We start from the raw sequence: 24,621 nt of genomic DNA, 5'->3' as shown, positions 1-24,621 counted from the left end.
TGCTTGGTGCAGGCTTTGGGCCATTTGGGGTGTGAGCGGGTGTCTGGTGAGTTGGTCGTCCGCCACCACTGTTGCACGGTGCCGGGGGCCCTGGACTTGCATCGCCGCTTGTTTGCTGGTGGGACATGAGGGTCAGGAGGTGTATTCTTTCTCCCCTGCTCCCTGTGAGACTGAGCCCCTCTGACCTGTAGCATCCGCCAGAAATTGTTGAACAGCTTATCTAGCCGTTCCTCTAGTGTGGCGTGTGGGCCTCGTGTCGCCTTTGTAGGTGCTTCCGCCGCCATCTTTAGTTCAGTGGCAGAGTTGGGCCTTGGAACGGCTGGGTAATGCGGTGTTTCAGCTTGCCAGGGGTTAGTTGCTGGTGCCCCCGATATCCCTCACCGGCAGGGGGAAGGATGTGCAGACAGGTAAGTAAATATGGGACAAGGGAAAGTGCACTATGGGACAAGGGGAGGGGGACACTATGGGAGGGGGTGGAGAATACTATGGGAGGGGGTGGAGAATACTATGGGAGGGGGGGGGAGAATACTATGGGAGGGGGGGGGAGAATACTATGGAAAGGGGAGGGACACTATGGGATGAGGGGGGGGACACTATGGGATGAGGGGGGGAACACTATGGGATGAGGGGGGGAACACTATGGGATGAGGGGGGGAACACTATGGGAGGGGGTGGAGAATACTATGGGAGGGGGTGGAGAATACTATGGAAAGGGGGGGACACTATGGGATGAGGGGGGGAATACTATGGGAGGGGGGGGAAATTTCCTGGAATTTCCTTCTTAAAATGAGGTGCGTGTTATACGCCGGCGCGTGTTATACGCCGATAAATACGGTAATTATGTTTTTTACCGTCCTAGCAATGCCTACTTAACACACATGCATTCCATATGCTCTCTGGCAGCACATGAAAGGTACTATCTTAGCATTCATATACTCTGCCAAGTTTAATTGCTTTTACTCAGTCTCATATTAATTTGCAGCATTTTTGGCTCAAATAAAATACATCTGAAAGAACTGCTGAGTGTACAGGAACAGCTACAGACGCTCAGTGATATCCCGCTGCTAGATCCTAAAAAGAAACCAACAATGGTAAGAAACATATTGTAACTTAGTTAATCTAATAACCATTATATATATTTAAGTAGTTATATTTTCAGTATAATGACTGGACCTTAAATTCATGCCTCGAATTTAGAGATTTATCAAGTGAGACTGGAGATACATTAAGCCAGACAATAATGTGGAGAATTGTGCTTAAATTGTAATTGTGTGTCCAGAATTCAGAAGGACATGCAGTATCCTGTTTAGAGTGAAAACACCATCAAAAACTAAATTATAACATCAAGAATTAAATTTTTGGCAATTTAGGCCATATTGTTTTAATGGATTTTTTAGGTTTGTTTATTTTTTTGTCACAGTAGCAAGACTGGATACAATGAATACAGTTTCCCCTTAGTAAACTTGTAAACAATGTGAAAGAAATTCGATCCATCTAGACTAGAGATATATTGCACAAATAATAAAATTGCAGCACCCCACAAAACCCAATGTATGTACAGAACCAAAGCTCTTTCTCAGAGTAAGCCTGACATTTCCTAATATAATAGAGGGCTTATAAGAGACAGGAATATGAACTGCCTTTCCTAGTAAACCGTACCCAGATAATTTTTGGGGGAAAAAGTATGTGTATATATATATATATATATATATATATATATATATATATATACTATGCACTAATTCTTTGCCATTATTATGGCTTTAAGACCATAATAAGTGATGTAGTCCACAACATCTAGAGTACCAAAAGTTGCCTACCCCTGCTCTAGATTCATATTATGATTAGTTATGGAGTTTGGAAGCAGAACTTTGTTTAGTAAGCGATAATATAAGGGGTGGTGCAACGCCGGTGTCTGTCAGGTTGTCACACTCCAGTTGTGGGGGGTGAACTTGAGAGATGGGATCATTGCAGTCATCAATCATCTTCACATATCAATTGAATGTCTATATACCATAGTTTTCCTGTGGTATTTGTTTTTGCAGCACTTGTGACAGCACTTTAGTTGGTCTCTTAGGCTTCATAGAGGCTTGGTTGAGTTGAAATGTTTCCCATCTGTCTTGACATGTGGGGGTGGTACAACAGACGTTAGTATTTAACTGAACATTAATACAAGCAGTACTCGTCACTTTCACTGTATCTAATTGAAGTTTAATACAAGTAATCTGTGTCACCTTCACTGTATCTAAATGAGCATTGACTAATCGTTGTCACCTCTGCCTACTCTCAGAGAATTACATTCTGACCTGTTTCTCAGCAAGACATGATAATATTCTTGTTTATGCTCTTTCTCCCTGGACAAAAGAATAGATATTAACTGCTGATTGTGGAAAGCCAATAACTTACATCCTCCAGTATTTGCCCTCCTTTCTACACCTCTCATTTGGCAGATATGGATGAAGATGAAGAAAACATTAGATTGAACTCCTCTGTTATGGAGTCATTCAGCCAATGTTGCTTTTACCTTATAGAAACAGATATAAATGTTTTCATGTTCTTACTTAACTACTAGAACTGCTAAAACAATAGGATCAGTGACAGATTTTCTTATAGAGACACACTCTTATACATATAATGGAAAACATATACAGTACAACAAATTATACAATAGCCTACATTAATATTGGCAAAGATTTTTTTTTTGTATAAACCTGTGTTGTCTTTGCAATTGTTTGATATCCATGAGAGTATGTTTGTGTATTTATTGAACAAACGAGCAAAAGGTAAAACAATAAAGAAGATTTTTTTTTAATCTGTATTTTATTGAGGTCATGTTTGGTACAGGGTATATAAGCATGTATGCAATGAAATTCAAGGTATAACATAACATCGTTCAATAGAGTATAGTTACCTCTTTTTCTATGTTTTTGTTTTTTTTTTGCAAATCAAGTAGTATAAGACAGGTTTAAATGACTGACAGAGATTAATAACATGCATTAGATCTAAACCAGGTGTTAAATGCATAAGACCACTGGTACTCAGATAGTACTGAGATAGTACACCTTGCTATGTAAAGCATAAGGCAAAAGGCATGAATAAGTAGGGCTATCATAAAAAACGTAAAATACAAATGATGTAACAGAAAAATAGCTGTGCTCAATTAATGTGACTCCCGCTCTGCTGCAGCCATAGTTAGAGTGCTCTCATTATGGGCTCAAAAGTCAGATCAGCCAATACCTGTCTGCGCCACGAGCGAGTGAGGTGCAGGAGAGATCAGGTTTGGATCAACTGCAGCGATGCAGGTTAAGGGACTCCTCCAGCCCCAGGCTTGTGAGAGGGCCTGCATCTTCGAACCACTTACTCGGGAACCTCTAAGGGCCAAGTCCTTCCCCCGTCCAGGTAAAGCGGAAGGTCCGTTTCCAGCGGTTGATCCTCCGCTTTTGTGGGTGATACTTGGAGGCTATGCCTCAAGGGGCTCTCCGCCCAGGTAGGCTGGCAGTAGGGTAAGTAAGTGCGCGGATAATAGCGTCACCCGGAGGAGGCCTGCTCCACTCAGATTTTCTCCCTCCTCATCCTCCTGTTGCTTAGAAAGGGCTGCCTGTGAACGCTCCCGAATTCTCTGCCAGAAGCAGTCAAAGATAGTATCCAGACGCGGCAAAATAGATTCAGTTATTGCACTGTGAAGCTTTTTTTTTTTTTTTTGCGTGCAAAGAATAAGCAGTTACAAATGTGTATGTAATGCCTAAACAGCATATACACACGTTTGAACAATAATCATTAATTCGGTAAGGATATACACTGCACATTTTTTTTTAATGATAATGACCTGGAGAGTAGTCAAAAAAAGATCATATTTGCAGAACATGCTGGTATCAATTAGTTTAAAACACTCATCTTAGGTTTAACCCCTTAAGGACCAAACTTCTGGAATAAAAGGGAATCATGACATGTCACACATGTCATGTGTCCTTAAGGGGTTAAACAAGGTGATGATCCAAGATGCGGTAACCCTGCGGTTAATAAATCCTACGTTGTGTTGGTTGACTACATGAGTGAGAATTATAACTTGGTAAACTAGGTATACTAGTGCTTTACCCCTGTGACATATTAGGCAATTGAGAGACATGACATTAGGCTGACCAAGCACAGGGCACTTGTCAGGACTATCATCTATTGTAAAAGACATAGATTTCTCAAGTGTTAAATATGCTAGTATATGCATTTTTGCATCTGTTGTTGCTGATACTGGGAGCTCAGTATCACAGGTACTGATAGTCCTGACAGCAGTTGCTTGGTGTATGTGAGCACCGCAACGCCTCGGCAGAATGCAGCCAAACAGTCCTCTTCCGAGCTTTCAACGCTCTACTGGGGAGTTTAAACCCTGGATCAGTCCATGCCACTCGAGCTCTCTCCTTCTCTTGTGGTTGAATCTTGCTGTCCTGGGTCGAGGCTAGTGCCTCACTGTCGTGCGGCTGCCGGTGCGCTCAGTGTGTTGGTGCTTAGTGCTGGAGAGAGTGAGTATGATTTCTCTCTGCCGCTTGTTGTGGGGCATTCTCCACTGCTGTTGACACTGACCTCCTCGGCTTCCGCTGCTCCGTCGCTGCACAGATCTTGTTAGCTGCCTGCTGCTTTGGCGTGTGGGACCGCTTGTTGGTTGCGGTAGCGTGGTGAGGATCGCCGCCATCTTGAATGTGTGGGGCGTTGTGGCAGTCTCCCGCCCGCCTCTACCCAGCGGGGTCGGCTTGTGTAGTAGCAGACTTGTGGGGGTGCTGTGGTTGACCGTGGTAACCCCCAGCGTGGTAACCCCCAGCTATATAGCCCGGTTCGGGTGTTTAAATTGCAGTCCAGATAGCTGAAGGTCTGCTTTTTTGCAGGAGCTCCGGTTCTATGCGTCTTCTCCGCATGGCGGTCAAGCTCCGCCCCCCACTGTGAAGCCAATTGATTGTATCCAGGCCCTGCCTGTCCAGTAAGGGGGCAGCCGCCATCTTGATTTTACGGTGCAGGCGGTGTACCTTTAGCAGTCCCAAAGCAAGGACACAGGAGAGACCAACGGGCATCGGGATTTGATCAGTCTATAATGGTAGGTGTATTTTAACAGTGAGAGACAGAATAACCAAAAAAATAAAAAAAAATAAAAAAAAAGTGTCAAAAAAGTAATAAATTGATTTGCATGTCAATGAGTGAAATAAGTATTTTTTATTAGTACTTGGTGGCAAAACCCTTGTCGGCAATCACAGAGGTCAGACGTTTCTTGTAGTTGAACACTAATACATGTAAAGGGTTAAAAAGAAGAACAAAATGCTACAATCACCTGGTGTAGGTCACCCAAACCACACAAGAATAGTGAATTAAAAATACAAAATGTCGGTAAGAGCACACTAGTACTGTACATGAAATAACATACACATGCAATATTACCATAAATAGGTAGAAACCTAAAAAGAAAAAAAATGGTAGACCATCTGAAATCTGTATGTACAATAAAAAGATAAATACAAATTGGTCTCACTCACATATTGCTATACTCATTGGAACTAGGCAGTTCAACAATTAAATCCATCGATAAATGGGACCATGGGATACTGGGTATAGGAAGTTGCTGTAACAATCCACACGGAAGTTTAAGAAGAATCTTCGAAACTGCACATACAGCGCAGGCCTCTACATAATCTTTAATATCCCTCCTGAGTGACTCCCACCAAAATGACCTGGAAATGGCGGATACCGTTTTATTAATACCTGGATGCACAGCGGTCACATTGTCATGGAATACCTTCAGCACCTCTTTCCTGTCAGGCAATGGAATAAACAATTTATCTTGAGGTTTGTTGCAAGGTGCCTGGGGTTGAGCCGCCATGATAGCACGGAGCAAAGGGGACGATAAAGAAAGGACAGTGGATGGAATAATACTAAGAACTAATAGGGGATGTCTCTTGTTCTAGATCCGATTCAACGTCAAATTGCCTAGAAAAGGCATCAGCTTTAACGTTCTTAGAACTGGGTCTGTAGATTGTAATGAAGTTAAAGCGAGACAAAAAATATCCAAAAAACTACTTGTTAAAATTTGCCTAAAATTTCTTGCTCCACGAAAAATACATTTAGGTTTATAATAAATACATTTTTGAACCACAGTGTTTCAAAACATTTTGCTGAAAAACATAGAGGTAACCCAGAAGGACTAACATTTTTGGGTCTAGAGAAAGTTAAAGTCCACTGGAGAGGATGTTGTAACGATAAAATCTTAAGTAAAGCAGAAATTAAATGGATGTTTAACCTTGACACTTTAATCCCTGAAGGTTTGAACATAGATTTTGAAATAACATCATGTTTTAATGAAATTTATTTAAGTTTTGCCTTACTTTTATCTTCTCAATGGATTTTATTTATTATTTTTTATTATTATTATTGTTTGTGTTTTAATAAAGTACATTGGATATGCTTATTTTTAATATATTTATATTTTTATATACTCCTATTAAGCTCTTCTTTTGCCTCCTATTTATTCATTTGTATAATTTTTTAGCTTATATAATTTTTTTTATATAATTGTTTAGTAAATAGATTATATATTTTTTTTTTATGCCTGATAGCAATTATTAGCTAAAGGACATGCTGTCACGGCTCTCACCGTTACATCCAGACGGCCAGACGTGGCCGCCCCAGAAGTGCCCGACAGGGGATTTGAACTGTGGTTCTTCTGTGCCGTAGCCCTCCAGTTCTTGCTTCAGCCTATGTTTATTCTCACCATGTCTCCAGCACTGGGGGCTGGACTTTACCCGTGGCTGCCCAGGTCTATCTAGCCCACCTGAAGCGGATCTTAATCATCTTGGTATATAAGCACTGCCTCGCTCTGGGAACTTTGTCAGTTCATTGACTCTGGTCCTGCTGTCTGGTTCCTCAGGTAAGCCGTGACACATGCGCAATGACGAAAGACACTTTAAGTGAACTTTGATATGAATTAATGCCGATCACGTGATCGGACGTCCTGGAAATACGTCACCCACCAAAGATGTACTGACCTGGAAGTGACATAACCGGAAGTGACATACCGGAAAGAAACGGAAGACACACGTGGATAGAGAAGAACGTGCCTTTTTTAAGATTTAATACGGACGGTAGTCCAAAGCTATTGTAAAGCACTTTGATAAAGACTGTTTGTCGAAACGCGTCAGTGCTGTTGTATATTTGAGATCTTATACTTATATTAAATAAATTTGTTCCTGGTTACTTTCCATTATTCTGTTTCTGGCTTCTTGGTAACCCCAAGGGAAGATTCAGTATCCAGCATTCTGTGGAGCATCCTACATTTGGTGCCAGTACCTGATCTCAACAACCTTATGTATTCCAAGGCGCTTAAAGTCTGAGCCCACTTTAGCAGGCTCAGCAATATGTGAGTGAGACCAATTTTTATTTATTTATCTTTTTATTGTACATACAGATTTCACTATGGTCCACCATTTTTGTCTTTTTAATTTTCTACCTATTTATGGTAATATTGCATGTGTATGTTTCTTGTAGTTGGCCACCAGGTTTGCACACATCTCAGGAGGGATTTTGCCCCACTCCTCTTTGTAGATCCTCTCCAATTCATTAAGGTTTCGAGGCTGACGTTTGGCAACTCGAATCTTCAGCTCACTCCACAGATTTTCTATGGGATTAAGGTCTGGAGACTGGCTAGGCCACTCCAGGACCTTAATGTGCTTCTTCTTGAGCCACTCCTTTGTTGCCTTGGCTGTGTGTTTTGGGTCATTGTCTTGCTGGAATACACATCCAAGACCTATTTTCAATTCCCTGGCTAAGGGAAGGAGGTTCTCACCCAATATATGATGGTACATGGCCCCATCCATTGTCCCTTTGATGCGATGCAGTTGTCTTGTCCCCTTAGCAGAAAAACATCCCCAAAGCATAATGTTTCCACCTCCATATTTGACGGTGGGGTTGGTGTTCTTTGGGTTATAGGCAGCATTCCTCTTCCTCCAAACACGGTAAGTGATTTTGGTCTCATCTGACCACAAGACTTTCACCCAGGTCTCCTCTGAATCATTCAGATGTGCATTGGCAAACTTCAGACGGGCCTGTACATTTCCTTTCTTGAGCAGGGGGACCTTGCGGGCACTGAAGGACTTAAGTCCTTTACGGCGTAGTGTGTTACCAATTGTTTTCTTGGTGACTATGGTCCCAGCTGCCTCCTCCTGTGTAGTTCTGGGCTGATTCCTCACTTTTCTCATGATCATTGAAACTCCACAAGGTGAGATCTTGCATGGAGCACCAGACCGAGGGAGACTGACAGTTATTGTGTTATTGTGTTTCTTCCATTTGTGAATAATCGCACCAACTGTTGTCATCATCTCACCAAGCTGCTTGGTGTCAGGGTATTTATATCGGCAGACATTTTGTTCTATGATAGAAATTAACAGTGTATATTATGAGTCACTCTGAACAGACCAGACTCCATTTTGTTATTTTCAAGTTAACAAAGAGACACAACATTTCTATCCTTTCTGTAAAACTAACCACTTTGCCAGAGCTAAAGGAATGTATAGTATAAACAAACCAAGTGATAAGAGACTGTCTAATTGCTAATGGAATAGAATAAATTCTAAACCCAGACATTTGTGACAGAGAAGATTACATAATTTAATTTTACTTTCTTATATACAAGATCCCATTGTATTGAAGGGGTCAAAATTAGTTTACGAACTGTCATATTAGAAATTACAGTAGGAATTGGAGACACATAGTCTGAAGAAAATTCAAGGAAAGGCTTGGAATTGGCAGAAAACTTGAGTTATATCAACCATATAGATTAGCCTAAATGATGTCAAAATAGCCACCAGGAAAAGTTAACTCTTTCCTGGATAGGTATGTTTAGTGGGACGAGACTGCCCTCTATAGACCAAATACTTAAGTTGCTATCTAAAAGGCAACCACACACCCCAATTTTCTATTGGTCTATTACCTAGTGACGAACAGAGAATCTTTCCCTTTAAAAAGTTAAGACAAAGGGAAGAGAGAGGTAATCAAGAGAGGGGCAAGGCAGTCGGAAGCAGGCTAAGTAAGAAGCAAGCAGAGTCAGAGCGAGAAAGAAACATTCCTTGACACTTAGCTACCTGAGAACATCTGGTGAGAACATCTCTTTAACTGGTAAATATACTGGTTTAATTTAATTAATCTAATTTAATTAAAATTTTCTAATAGCATGATATATACTGGATAAATCACGATCAGATTTCGATATTTAGAAATCTTAGTTAAATAAGAAGTACATTATTAAACTTTCTATTCTGCAGATAGAAACCATAATTATGTATTTATGTGACATATCACATGTTAGCATATCGTGATATTTATTCAGGAGTATTGATTTGTTCTAAAATAGGATAAGATATTTTTTTTAGGCAAGGTAAAATTCAGCTTATAGAACATGGTAGATTTATTTTATTGGATGGTTCCAGGAAAAGACTAATGAGCTGATATAAATGTTATTTTATTTAAAATTACATAAGAATAGATCTTAATTACTTAGGAGGTCTAGCCAGCATTGAAAGGGTTATTCTAACTGTCAGCTAAACTTTTACAACCTTACGCTGCACTCTGAGGAATTCTGTTCTCTGTGTGAAACTTTTTCTTTGTTCTCTGTGAAGACAGTCATAAATCTTGTCTTAGCCATTGGAAAATGTTTTTACATTACCATATTGTATTGCATACTCATGTTATACTAAATATATATTGATTATTGTCACACATGTTACTTATTATTCTTATTTTAAAATGTCACAATAAATTGCATCTATTTTTATAACAAATTGTGATTTTATTGATATGGAATACATTTCACTTACACGATAACGATCTTTGGGATCTGAGAATTGAAATAGTGGGCAATTCTCAACTATTTACTATTATTATCCCATAAATATCCTCACATTGGCGATGGTCTTGTAGCCCATTCCAGCCTTGTGTATGTCTACAATCTTGTCCCTGACATCCTTGGACAGCTCTTTAGTCTTGACCATGGTGGAGAGTTTGGAATTTGATTGATTGCTTCTGTGGACAGGTGTCTTTTACACAGGTAACAAGCTAAGATTTGAAGCACTCCCTTTTAGAGAATGCTCCTAATCTCAGCTCACTGCCTGTATTAAAGACACCTGGGAGCCAGAAATCTTGCCGATTGATAGGGGATCAAATATTTATTTCACTCATTCACATGCAAATCAATTTATAACTTTTTTGACATGCGTTTTTCTGAATTTTTTTTTGTTCTGTCTCCACTGTTAAAATACACCTACCATTAAAATTATAGACTGATCATTTCTTTGTCAGTGGACAAGAGTTCAAAATAAGCAGGGGATCAAATACTTTTTTCCCTCACTGTAGCTGAAGGTAGATGGATGAAGATGTTTTCAGTGGCTCAGAACTGGTGGCAAATTGGATATTGGTTATTTCATGCATGCTTCTCTTCATAGGAGAAAGCAGCTTTACTGGATGCCTTATGAGGTGGAGACTATAAAATGAGGAGCGGGAGGTGTAATCAGGGGCAGGCTGGGATGGGGAACAGGGAGGCAATTGCCCCTCAGGCCGTCCTAAATCCAGGTCCGTCTGCATCCAGCAAAAAAAAAAATGCCCCTCCCCCCCCCCCCGCATATAGGGCCGACGCGTCCATAAGGTGGCCCCCAGAGGAGGGGGCGCAAAAATCCGAATCCCCTTCCTCTGGCTGGGGACTCTGATTTTTTAACTTACCTCTCTCTCTGCAGCCTGCAGCCAGTGGAGTCGGCTGGCCTCTCCTGATGATGTCAGGAGGAGGGGTCGTGACTTTCATGGCTCTTCTCCCAGGACTGCTGGGGAGTATGGGAGAAGAGCAGAAGAAGTCACGCCTCCTCCTCCTGGCATCATCAGGAGAGGCCAGCCGACTCCACTAATTGCTGTATGCTGGCTCATGCTCCTGGCTCCTGCCCACCCATCCCTGGCCTAAGGTAAGACTCAGGGAGGGGGGAATACACTTTAGTTTTTCTTAATTTATTTTTTATCCCCCTCTTCAGCCCCTGTCCCCCTTACTCAATCCCTGTCCCCTTGCTCAGCCCCTGTCCCCTTGCTCAGCCCCTGTCCCCTTTGCTCAGCCCCTGTCCCTTTGCTCAGCCCATGTCCCTTTGCTCAGCCCATGTCCCCTTGCTCATCCCCTGTCCCCTTGCTCAGCGCTGTCCCCCTTCCCATGTCCCCTTCCTCAACCCTGTCCCCTTCCTCAGCCCCTATCCACTTCCTCAGCCCCTATTCCTCTTTCTCAGCCCCTGTTCCCCTTTCTCAGCCCCTGTTTCCCTTTCTCAGCCCCTGTTTCCCTTTCTCAGCCCCTGTTTCCCTTTCTCAGCCCCTGTTTCCCTTTCTCAGCCCCTGTTCCCCTTTCTCAGCCCCTGTCCCCCTCCCGTATCCCTGTCCCCTTACTCAGCCCCCTGTCCCTTTGCCCAGCCCCTCTCCCTTTGCTTAGCCCCGTTCCCTTGTTCAGCCCTGTCCCCCTTTCCTCAGCCCTGTCCCCCTTTCCTCAGCCCTGTCCCCCTTTCCTCAGCCCTGTCCCTCTTTCCTCAGCCCTGTCCCATTCCTCAGCCCCTATTCACTTCCTCTGCCATTGTCTCCCTTCCTCAGCCCCTGCCCCCCTCTCAGCCCCTGTCCCCTCTTCTCAGCCCCTGTCCCCCCCTCCCAGTCCCTACCGCCCTCTCAGCTCCTGCCTGCCCCTCAGCTCCTGTCCACCCCCTCTCAGCTCCTGTCCCCCTTCCTCAGCCCCATGCCTCCCAACCACAGCCCCCATAACATCCCCAGTACAGCTCCTCTCCTCCAATTGCAACCCATATCTTCCCCACCACAGCCCCTTTCCCAAATTGTTGCCATCAATCTACTTCAGCCCCTACCTCCCAATACATTCCTAACCCCCCAATTACAGCTCATACTCTCCACTACAGCCCCTGTCCCCCCACTACAGCCCCTAGCCCCCTACTACATGCCCTAACTTTTCAATTACAGACACTACAACCCACTACCAGTGCTATTCCTGAGATTAGGCTCTGAATCCGCCCCTGCTCTGTATGCCTGTATCTGTATGACTATAAGCCTGTGTATGTATGTCTTTGTGTGCCTGTGTCTGTATGACAGTGTCTGAATGTCTCTGTGTGTGTCTGTATGTCTGTGTTTGTATGACATTGTACCTGTATGTGTAGATTGTATTGCTGTGTGTCTGTATTTGTTTGATTGTGTGCCTGCATATCTCTGTGCCTGTATGGTTGTGCGTTGCTATATATCTATATCTATGTCTATATCGCATGGAAAAAGACACAAAATGTGGGATTGGGGGGGTGGAAGAGACACGCAAAAAGAAACGGGGAGGGGGCGGGGCCTGACCGCTGAGAGCAGAGGAAGCAAACTCGTATAGCTCCTGCTCTGCAGCAATAAATAAACAGATTTAGAGAGCCAAAACGGATCTGCTCGATCCAAAATGACCTCCAGATGACAGGCGAAACCCCCGGCTACGATCACGGCTTACTGTACCTGCTTTTTCCGTGAGGCCTACACACATGGCCGGCGTGAGGGAGACGGCTGCTCCCCTGCTGGAACTGGCGGTTGACAAGCGGAGACCAGACCCTCGTTCCCCCCCCTATGGACCGGTGGGGGTCATCCTGGTCCATCCTCGGGAGACCCTGATACAGTCCGGCAAGAAAGCCGTGGTGACACAGGGTCTTACCACAAGCGACGACAAAGCACCCAAAATGGTGGAGGCTGTGTGCTTCTCCAGTACTCACAGTGAGCTGACAGAGGCCGAGCATCGACTGGAAATCTTCTGGGAAAAGCTGGAGGCCCTTCTGTTCCCGTCGGACCTAGACGCTGAGCCGGTAACCGGGCCACACGCTCACCCACACAAGGTCAGGTGGGAGGAAGCACAGACTCCCTCGGCATAAAACCGCACAGAGGGCCGGAAGCAACGAAACATCCACAGGCAGCGGGAGATCGGAGATCAGCTCTGCAAGAACCCAGTCAAGCCCAAAGACTTACCTCAAGGCTCAAAGCTTCACCCACAACGGCGAAGGAGCGGTGCTTACAAATCAGACCAATGCTTCCATCACCTACCGGAGGCTACTACGGTGGACCGTCCACAATACCTTCTCAGGCCGAAGACCACATGGAGTCAAACTCCATAACACCGACCACATCGCCGGAGGCTTGCTTGCCGCTGGCGGCGGCATAACACCCAAGCCCCACTTGGCGCCCGACGAAGGGACGACCCGGCCTCTCTGAGTAACCGAGTCGATGGATCACAGGTGCAGGCCTTCATAATGACCTGGGGCCGGAGGACGGCCGTCGCCAACCCACATCGTGCCGCACCCCTGTGGAACTCCCGGAACGACAGTGCCACCCTTCCCACTCTACCGGTCCGCGCTGCGTTTCTACCAAGCAGAGGTATAGGCTGAACTAGCCTCTTCAACTGGCAGCCCCACCAACAACACTCTCAACCGAAGGCAACTGGGGACCTAGCCTAGTATTGTCAACTCTGCCAGGATATCACTGTTTATAAGTTAGCCTAATGGATACCCTCAGACTGCCCCAGTGTTGCACCCTCTACTATGACGCACACTCTGTTGCCGATAAGAAATAATCAGCCCCAGCACTTTAAACTTAGTCTCACACACTATAATGCATCAGCGCAACTATACCAAATATTAAGTTATTATAGTCTACAACCTATTTAGGTATACCTGTCAATGTGGAAACGTCATATCAAGCCACATGTTATTGATGGCACAATTTATGCTTATGATTTTAAACACTAGTCACCACCTTACACCTAGGTATTACGGTGAAGCAAAAAAGTTTAACAACACAGAACAAGGAATGTTAGCATGTACCCTACTGATACCACATGTTGTTTTTTCTGCTACGACCTCACATTTTACTTATTTACTACGTGCCTAAGTTATTGCATAGTCTAATGTTACTTTTTAATAGTCTATCTGGATAGGCATGGATACTAGCTACAACATGCTTTTGTTACAAGACAAGTTAACACAATTAAAAAATGAGGCATCACTACTCGGGAAAATTTAATTTTCCAAAGCTATTGATGTACTAACCCTTTATGGTAAACCATTTTTGCATTTCCCTCTCTTTGTTTTTGTACCCCATCTAATATGCTTCAATAAAAGATTGACAATAAACCAAAAAAAAAAAGAAACGGGGGAGACACATGACGGGACTGGGAAAAGAAAGAGATACACAAGGGGGGTTATAAGAGACACAAGAGGGTGTAGGACATACTAAAGGGGGGATAAAATACACTAAAGATGGTAAGAAAATCAAAAGGGGTTTACAAGACACACAGGTAAAGACGCATTTTTTTTAAAGTGGGGGGCGTCAAAATGTATTTTTGCATGTGTAGCCAAAAATCCTTGCATCGGCCTTTATGCCTGTGTGTGTGTGTTTGTATGTTGTATGCCTGTGTGTGTGTCAGTATGTCTGTGTGTGTGCCAGTATGTGCCAGACGCATTTTTTTATTAAGTGGAGGGGCATCAAAATGCATCTTTGCCTGTGTAGCTATAAATCCTTGCACTGGCCTTTATGCCTGTGTGTGTGTGTGTGTGTGTGTGTGTCAGTATGCCTGTGTGTGTGTCGTCTGTGTGTGTGTGTGTCAGTATATTTGTGTGTGTGTGTGTGTGTGTCAGCCAGTATGCCTGTGTGTATGTAGAAGTATATGTCTGTGTGAGTCAGTATGCCTGTAACAGTGTATCTGTCTGTGTGTGTGTCTGTCTGTCAGTAAGTGTGTGCGTGTGCCTGTCAGTGAGTGTGTGTCAAATCAGCAAGTGTGTGTGTGCCTGTCAGTGAGTCTGTTTAGGTGACTGCAACCTCTTTCAATCACATGGGAAAGGTTTTTTTACTCTCCTCATGGTGCAATGGGCTACTTGACTGAATTTGCCCCCCGGGCCTAAGGTTGTCAGCCCTTCCCTAGGTGTAATTGAGCAATAGGAAGTTGAGGCAATATATTAAGTAAACAGCACAGGTAGTGTGGGAGGTGTCTGTTACTTGCTTTGCTTATGTTTGAATTTTGTGCTTAATTATTCTTCATGTAACAAAATCTTGTAAAACATAACAAGTCTTCTGGTTATATACCCATTCTTCTTTCCTGAAGCATGTATACACTATATGGTAACTGTCTTTTCATTTCAGAACACCCTCACCTTGAAAGTTATATGCACTTGGAAGGAGAAAACAGGCAAAGTGAATATACATGAAGGTGAGAAAGGTAACTGATTGTTAAAGATATAAGAAAAAGAGGCGAACTAGTAGAGCCGCATTAGATACACACGAAAGTGGGGGGTAACCCCAAATAGAGAATGAAAAAAACAAGAAATGTAGCGAAACGCGCGCGTCAGAGGATTAGGGTGTACTGCACTTTTGGATCCCTAGTGCAGGGCACAGACTGGCGACCGCGCTTCTTTATTTAATATATTTATTCATTTAATCTATTCATTTTCTTTTTTCTTTTCACTCTATCTTGATTTGCTATATCATTTTAGCGGCTGATAACTTGGGGGTTGGGGTTAGGTGCCCTCGAAGGCACGGGGTACACCATTACAGGGGTTGCGAGATCTCCGTATTCGGCAACAGCCTCCCCAGCACACAGTGTACTACTTCCAATAGATACTTAGTAGCTCTGTCTACCGTGGCTTTATCTGTATCCATTTTCTCCTCTCTCCCCCCCTCCCTCTCTACCTGTTTAACTGTCAGTTCTAGTATTGCAGACAGATGCTGGGTGTACCGACCTAGCTCTCTGTATGTCCGTCCTAACGTCATACATCAGTATTTAATTCCTTTCTATTTATCGTTATACTTATCTATCAGTTGTAATGTGACAGGTATACAGAGGATGTACATAGCTCTCAAGCATATCACTGCTAGTTGTAAAGATTGACTATGGCAGAGATACCGAGGATTTACATGGCTCTCAAGTATTGTCAGGGTATTTATATCGGCAGACATTTTGTGCTATGATAGAAATACAAAGTGTATATTCTGAAGTCATTGCTAAACAGACCAGACTCCATTTTGTATCTTCAAGCTAACAAAGAGACACAACATTTCTATCCTTTCACTTTGACTGACTGCTTTGCCCAAGCTTAATGGAATGTGTATATAACCAAACCAAATAGATAAGACATTGAGAATGGGGGTGGACAGACTGTCTAATTACTAATGGAATATAATAAATTCTATTCCCAGACTTAGGTGACAGAGGAGATTAAACAATTAAATTTTACTTTCGATATTGCACAACGTCCCATTATAGTTTAAGGTGAAACTTAGTTCAAAAACTATCAATTTTAGGAATTATAGCAGAATTTGCAGACGCATGGTCTGAAGAAATTCTCTTGATCTGACAGATAAAATAAGTTATAGCCATCATAAAGATAACGTAAATGACGTCAAAAATAGCCACCAGGAAAAGTTAACTCTTTCCTGGATAGGTATGTCTAGTGGAACAATACTGCCATCTAGAGTCTGAAAATTAAAATGATTACCTAGAAGGCAACCACACCCCACATTTGTGATTGGCTATCACCTAAGGAATTTTTCCCTTTAAAAAGTTAAGACAAGGGAAGAGAGGGAGATTCGAAAATTCAAAGATTGAAGAGAAACACATTACGACACTCTGGGGATTCAGAGAGATCCAGGCAGAATCGGGCGACCAGAGTAACCAAGAAACTCTCACACTCCATGCAGAGAAAGAGATCTATGACATTTAGCTACCTGAGGATATCTGATGAGAAAATATCTACTTAACTGGTAAATATACAGACAATTAATTAATTAATTTAAATTAATAGCATGATATATGACTGGATAAATCATGTTTGATTTCATATTTAGAAATCTTAATTATTAAAGAATATATATATGGTTATAGCATCCCATCTGCAGCTGGGATCAATATAATCATTAATGTATTTGTGTGATTAATATCACGTTAGCATATCATGACCATTTATCCAGCTGTATTGATTGGCTCTAAAATAAGATAAAATATCTGTTTAGACAAATTAATTAAAATATCAGCTTATAGAACATAGTAGATTTTCTCATTGGATGCAAGGAAATGTTGAATGTTATTTATTAATATTACATAGGAGTAGATCTTAACTACTTAGGAGGTCTAACCAGCACTGAAAGGGTTACTTCTGCCAGAAAGTTTTACTGCAGCTCTAAGGAATGCTCTGTCTCCTAAAACTTTGTTTCCTTAGCTGTAAAGAAAGGGTCGTAAATTGTCTTGACAGCTTGTAGAGGCGTTTGTATTAACCAGGAAGTAAACTGCCACTCTGTATTGCATATTGTTTTATACTGAATATTCATTGATTATTGCCATATTGTATTACATATTCATGTTATACTGAAAATTCCATTGATTATTATCATGCATGTTACTCATCATTATTATTTAAATTGTTAAGAAATAAAAATTATCTATTTTTATAACAATTTGTGAATTAATTATATGGTTTACATTTTCACTTATAACGATAACGATTAGGGATCTGAGAATTGAAAATCGTGGGCAATTCTCATCTGTTTACTATTATTATCCCATAAATATCCCCACAGTATATTACTGCTAGTTGTAAAGATTGACTACGGCAGATATACCGAGGATTTATATAGTTCTCAGGCATATCACTGCTATTTGGAAAGACTGATTGCGGCAGATACATAGAGGATTTCGATGGTTATTAAGCATATCACTGCTATTTCAAAGGACTAACTGCGTTATTGATTATCAAACTATCAGATTACTGTCCATTCTGGAAACATTATCCACTATTTATCACTGACAGTGACAGGTTCTCCTTCTGCAACTGTTAATCCAGCTAATTGCAGGCAGAGGCCGGTCATATCAATTCAGCGATCTTTTAGTTTTTCTTTATGTCAGTCTAGTGATTATTCAATCCCTCTCTTATTCCCTGGTGTCATATCACCCACTAAGTGATTATTGTTGCAGATTATTTGAGGAGCTTTGTAGCCCATAAGCATATTATTGCTATCCGATAAGACAGACTGTTTAATCAATTGTCTAGCTAGCAGATCGGTGCTCTGCTCTTTAGTCTGCAATATTACTGACAGTTACCAGCTTCCTATACTGGTCTACTAGACGTCCTGTATTTGTATTACAGATTCGTCTAGTATTTATTTTTAAATTCACAATTTTTGGTGTTTATATCACTGCACACATGTATTACCGTATATACTCGTGTATAAGTCGATCTCATGTATAAGTCGAGTGCAGTTTTGTGACCAACAATTGTGAAATATGCTATGCCTCGTGGATAAGTCGAGGATAAAACTTGGGGCTATGAAATTCTGTGATTTTTATAATTATATACACACACACACTCATACAAACACACACTCTGCATTATATACACACACACACTCATACAAACACACACACACTCTGCATTATATAAACACTGTGTGTTTGTGTGAATGCAGAGTGTGTGTTTGTATGAGTGTGTGTGTGTGTGTATATAATGCAGAGTGTGTGTGTGGGGAGGGCATTTTTATTATTTTTAATTTTTTTATTTAAATATTCTAATTTGTTATTTTAATATTATAATTATTTTTAATTTTAATATTTTTTTATTAATTTTTTTTTTTTTATTATTCACATTTTTTTTTTTTTTGTCCCTGGTGGTCCAGTGGTGTGTACTGTGCAGGAGGGGGGCTGGCAGGAAGCGTTTACTTATCTTTCCTGCAGCTCCTGTCAGCTCCCTTCTCCTGCGTTCTGGTCAGCTCCCCTGTAAGTCTCGCGGTCTGCGTGCCGCGTTGCCACGGTAACCCGTGGCAATGCTCTGACGCCGCGGCTCTTGCGAGATTTACAAGGGAGCTGACCAGAACGCAGGAGAAGGGAGCTGCAAGAAAGGTAAGTAAACGCTTCCTGCCAGCCCCCAACAGGACCGGCCGGGCTTGTAATGAGCCCGGCGGTCCTGGTCTGTATTATGGCAATGTAAGTTGCCATAATACAGACATTGACTCAAGTATAAGTCGAGTGGGGGTTTTTCAGCACAAAAAATGTGCGGAAAAACTAGACTTATACTCGAGTATATATGGTATGTTTAATAAAACTTTATTTTTTTGTCCATTTGAATAGAATTGGTTTACTTGGCCTATAACAAGTCCGTTGGCTATCTCGATATTCTTTTGATGCATGCACTCTGCATTATACATTAGATACATAATTTCTTGTTTTTTGATTGTTAAAGATATATTTAGCAGTAAGCGTGGGAGCTTGTGACCTCACAGCAACCTACCTGTTCATGCATAAACTCCCACAGAGGTAGATTAGTAATAAAAAGTAGATACCTTACAAAATATAAACAGAAGAAAAGCTGGTTGTTTTTAATAGAACACTGTAGGCACTATAACCATTTCATGTAATTGAACTGGTTAGAGTCCTCTGGTGCTGCCCTCCATTCAGTGTTAAACCATTTTTGAGCATTTTAAAGTGACACTATAGTCACCAGAACCACTATAGCTTAATGGTTCGCCATCACTATTAATGGCATGGATTTCACTGAACAGAGTTTGTGTAATATTTGTACTCTAGGGGACATAACCGTGTCTGTGTTTTTTAAATGTATTCATGTCTCAATTGTAGGTTTAAGAATAGAACAAGATCAGTGGAAAAGGGATTTCAGTGACAATGTGCAAGACTTTCAGGTGAGGTGGAACTCTATCATCCATTTTACCAGCTATGGTCTTCCTGAACAATGAATGGACACTATGTTAAAGTAATAATTTTGGCTGATAGTTGCTATCCCTTTTTACTGACAAAAGAAAATATAAAATAATAAAAAAATATTGTTACTGAGAAACAACAATGTTTACATTTGGTGAAAACACATTTCTAGTGACTGTGAGACAGATAGCAACTAGAAGCACTTTTTACATTTGTTGCACATCATGGCAATGTTAAATACAGCTAATGTTTCTCATGGAGAATCATTGGATTCAGTGCTGTTTCTATGAGAAACATTTGATTGGTTGAGAGAGATGACTGCTGTGCATGCAAGGTAGGTCCGCAGTGATCTTCTATGAAATATTTCTGACTGGAGCACAGTTCATCAGGAATAATCTTAATTTATGCAGTTCGGAATGATGCAAGAAGACTTTCGTGGATCTGAACAACTTTTTTGATCTTGGGAACCACCTAACTATATGTAAAGGAACACTTGAAGAATAGGAACACAAACGTGTATTCCTGACTCTATAGTGTTAAACTAACTATTAAGCCCCCTATTAAGCCTTAGTTTATTTCCAGCACCGTGCAGGTATGACGGTGCTGGCTCCGATCCGCCCCTGTGGCTGACATCATCAAACTTGATGATCTCAGCCAATCAAATGGTTTCCCATAGGAAAGCATTGGGAAGCTATCGTGCATGTGCGGTAAATCGCCGCACTGTGCCAAATAGCATCTCCTCATGGAGATACATCGATTCACTGCATCTATATGAGGAGATTTTAGCCAGAAAGCACCTTTACTCTGAGTGACTGCTAGTAGAGGTGTCCCTAGGTAGTAATGTAAGCACTGCCTTTTTTCTGAAAAGGCAGTGTTTACAGCAAAAATCTTGCAGGGACAGGCTATAGATCCAAGAACGACAACATTAATCTGTAGTTGTTCTGGTGAGTATAGAGTCCCAATAAATTCTTAATTTTAGATTAAAGGGTTACTCCAAACACCATGACCACTTCAGTGATTTGAAGTTGTCTTGGTACTTGGAGTCTGTATGTGCAGACTTTCACTATGAGACGCTGCACATACAGATTTTAACCCTATTCTGCCAGAGGTGCTACTCCACCCCCGGAAGTGTCATTAGGGCTTCTTTAGCCAGCACTGAACAAGAATTTCATGCTGGCTAATGGTAATGCATATTCGACAACTGTCATCATCATGCACAGCACGCTGGCAACAAGCGTCCAGTGGTGACATTGCCCCCTTTCTCAGCTAGTCCTTCTTGACATCCCTTTCCCTGCAGCAAGAGTGAGTGACATCAGTTGAAGAGGATCAGGCTGGGGAGAGTGATTGGCTTCAGTGCTGAAACGGTTGTTAACCTTACTCCCCACTTGTTAAAGAAAAATGTTACTACCTTCTCTAGGAGACTGTTTTGCCAGTAAAGATATTAGATATATGGTGGAAAAAAGCAGCCTTAAAGGGACACTGTAAGCACTGTAACTTATTTGATTAATTGCAATGGTTATAGTGTCTGGTGTCCCCTGCTAATGTCCTTCACTCACTTGTTTAATTCTAAAGAAGAATCCCCACCAATCCATTCCCTCTGTGGTGCTTGGGCTAATGAGAAAGCATTAGACTGCAGCAGTGAGTGGTAGTGATAGACTGAGAGTGTCAGCTGACTGTGTTTATCCTATCATAATGCCCATTGTTGGTGTGAACTGATATAGTTAGAAGGAAGTGTGTAATCTGTGGGTGGACTTGGACACTCATTTATAGTTAAACTGCACAAAAATGGTTTAACACTAAATTCAGGGATAATACCAGGTGACTCCAGGAAATATAACCAATTCAGTGAGATGAAATGGTTGTACTATCTATTGTGTCCCTTTTATTTGTTTCACCTATATATGATACCTTAGTGCAGAGATAGGCAACCTTCGTCAATCTAGATGTTGTGGACCACATCTCACATAACGCTTTTACAGCCATTATGCGGGCAAACCATCAGTTGAGATGTAGTCCACAACATCTGGAGTGCCAAAGGTTGCCTAACCCTGCTTTAGTGCATGGTGCCCACACTTTGGGATTACATATAGCTAAATCATTTGGATTTGGCAAACTTAGTAACACATGATGGAGCTCCCATACTCCGACTGAGTACATCTAGCAGGCCAGCTTCCTTGCTGCTATCACTGCATGAGAGCTTCCGTTACAGTCACCATTACTGCTATTTGTCTATTGATACATTTAACCAGTATTAGGTTTAACTAACCATTGCTTCTTACCTTCCCCTAAATGTTACTTTACTTATTATGTTTTGATTTCTTATTGTATGACTCATTTACTTTATTGTTTCACTCCATATAATATTGTCATGTAGCGCTCCTCTACAACATTGACTCTTACATGCTGTAATTTTGACATAGTATGTTTCTTTGTTCTCTAAACCACCAATGTAATTAATAATATTGGCATTTATATAGCACTTCACAATATTAAAGAGGGGGAAATTTAACACTGAATGAGACAATTAAAAAAATTGTTACAGGGACAATAGGTTGATGAGGACCCTACTCACAATCTAGAGGATATGTGCGCATTCCAGAAGTACTGTGTTGTTACTCTTTAGAAATCAATAAAACTGAAATAAATAAATAGAGAACATTGGAGATAAAAAATTCCATGGTTAGATTTCTCATCTCCATCTTATCTTATTTATGTAGATCCTATTGTGCAATGGGACACTCTTTCCAGTTATTTTGTTCTTGACACAAGTACAAGAATGTATATGTGTGTATGTGTATGTGTAATGGTATTCAACCAGCAGTAATAGAGAATATTTTCTAATTGGTAAAATAATAAACGAAAACTGGAAAAAAGAACATATATACAGGGTAGCACTCATGGAATGAATGCAGAATGTTTCGCTAATGCTGATCATAATGTCTCCTCCCAAAGGTCCGAGTCCGAATCATTGCAGGTCGGCAACTATATGGAAATAACATCAAGCCTGTGGTAAAGGTGCTGGTGGGGAAGAAATCTCATCATACAAGTGTACGGAGAGGAAACAATCCGTACTTTAATGAGGCCAGTACGGAGTAACAAATGATGTGTTCTCAACAATTGTCCTCAACATAAATCTCTGCATATCATAACTAACATCATCTTGCATATTAATGGTCACCACTATAACAATTTAGTATAAAAACTAAATGAAGTTATGGCGGCTCTTTTACTGTATTGTGTTAAACTATTTTCAAATGGCTAAACCTAAATTTTAGAGAAAGGACATACCGTATAACATTCAGTAGCATACACGTAAATAAGTGTTGACATGTACACATACATCCTGTCCAATTTTAAAAATGGAAGGTTAAAGAAACATAAAAATGCAAACTGGAAAAAGCAATTCTTAATCTACAGAAAAGGATTGTCCCGGTGGTGCATTCAAAGCTACTATGCCCGTTGGAATTCCCCAGTATTATTTAGTGAACAACCTTGTCTGTTCACTAACAAAGCTAACAAACAAACCTTGTACAAATGTGGGTTCACTAGGCATTTGCATGGGGAAAATATTCGTTTCGGTTCGGCATTCTGAAATTCGGCACTTCGGCAACTTCGGCACTTGAACACTTCACCACTTCGGAACTTCGACAATTCGGAACTTCGGATCTTAGACACTTCGGAACTTCGGCAACTTCAGGACTCCGGCATTTCGGGACTTTTGTTGCAGCCGCTTGGTAGATAACTCCCTAATTCCCACGGTATTAGGGAGCTATCTACCAAAAGGCTGAAAGACCTAAATTGGTCTTGCAGACAAATTTACTAATACAAAGTAAAGATTACTTAGTATTAGTAAATTATGCCCCTACTCGCTATACCGTGAGTAGGGGCATGTCTAGTAAACAGCGGGTGGAGGCCCTAAAGTAATAAAAGGGGGGAGGACCCCACCGGCCCCCACCCCTGAGCGGCGGTGGGGGCCCTAAACAAGAATAAGGGGGGACACCTAATGTCCTCCCCCCTGGCCCCCACCCCTGAGCGGTGGATGGGGGCCATAAACAAGAATAAGGGGGGGGACCTATTATCCTCCCCCCTGGACCCCACCCCTGAGCGGCGGGTGGGGGCCCTAAACAAGAATAAGGGGGGGACCTATTGTCCTCCCCCCTGGCCCCCACCCCTGAGCGGCAGGTGGGGGCCCTAAATACAAATGGGGGGACCTAATGTCCTCCCCCCTGGCTCCCACCCCTGAGCGGCAGGTGGGGGCCCTAAATACAAATGGGGGGACCTATTGTCCTCCCCCTGGCCCCCACCCCCTGAGCGGTGGGTGGGGGCCCTAAAGAAGAATAAGGGGGGGACACCTAATGTCCTCCCCCCTGGCCCCCACCCCTGAGCGGTGGGTGGGGGCCCTAAATTAAAATTTAACCCCCCTCTCCCCAGGTGACTAGGGGTCCCCAAACCCCTAGTCACCCCCTCCCACCCCAAAAAAACTCCTACCTACCCCCCTCACCCTAAAAATAATGAGGGGGGACCATTTAACTAAGTACCTGTAAAAATAAACTTACCATTCGATGTTTTCTTTCTTCTAAAATCTTCTTTTTTCAGCCCCCAAAAAGGCCAAATAAAAATCCATAATAACCGACGCAATTATTTGGCCTTTTTTGGGGCTGAAAAAAGAAGATTTTAGAAGAAAGAAAACATCGAATGGTAAGTTTATTTTTATTTTTACAGGTATTTAGTTAAAGGTCCCCCCTCATTATATTTAGGGTGAGGGGGGTAGGTAGGAGTTTATTTTTTGGGGGAGGGGGTGACTAGTTGTTTGGGGACCCCTAGTCACCTGGGGGGAGGGGGGTTAAATATGTATTTAGGGC

The 24,621-nt window shown here is 42.0% G+C and overlaps 1 protein-coding gene across 1 annotated transcript in view; it reads left to right on the top strand.

Annotated features, from left to right (window-relative positions):
- FER1L5 (fer-1 like family member 5) overlaps nt 1-23,274 on the top strand; it is a 118,115-nt gene extending 94,841 nt beyond the window's left edge. Inside the window, exons 5-8 of the mRNA XM_063448614.1 lie at nt 983-1,091; nt 15,199-15,265; nt 19,679-19,740; nt 22,712-23,274. Coding sequence (XP_063304684.1) covers nt 983-1,091; nt 15,199-15,265; nt 19,679-19,740; nt 22,712-22,855 — 382 coding nt within the window. The 3' untranslated portion in view covers nt 22,856-23,274. The remainder of the gene's footprint in view (nt 1-982; nt 1,092-15,198; nt 15,266-19,678; nt 19,741-22,711) is intronic.
- The last annotated feature ends 1,347 nt before the right edge of the window (nt 23,275-24,621 follow it).

This window comes from Pelobates fuscus, chromosome 3, assembly GCF_036172605.1.
Source record: "Pelobates fuscus isolate aPelFus1 chromosome 3, aPelFus1.pri, whole genome shotgun sequence".
In the NCBI taxonomy this organism is placed as follows: domain Eukaryota; kingdom Metazoa; phylum Chordata; class Amphibia; order Anura; family Pelobatidae; genus Pelobates; species Pelobates fuscus.
Note: the sequence above shows the minus strand (reverse complement) of the source record. Positions and strands in the feature narration are given on the sequence as shown.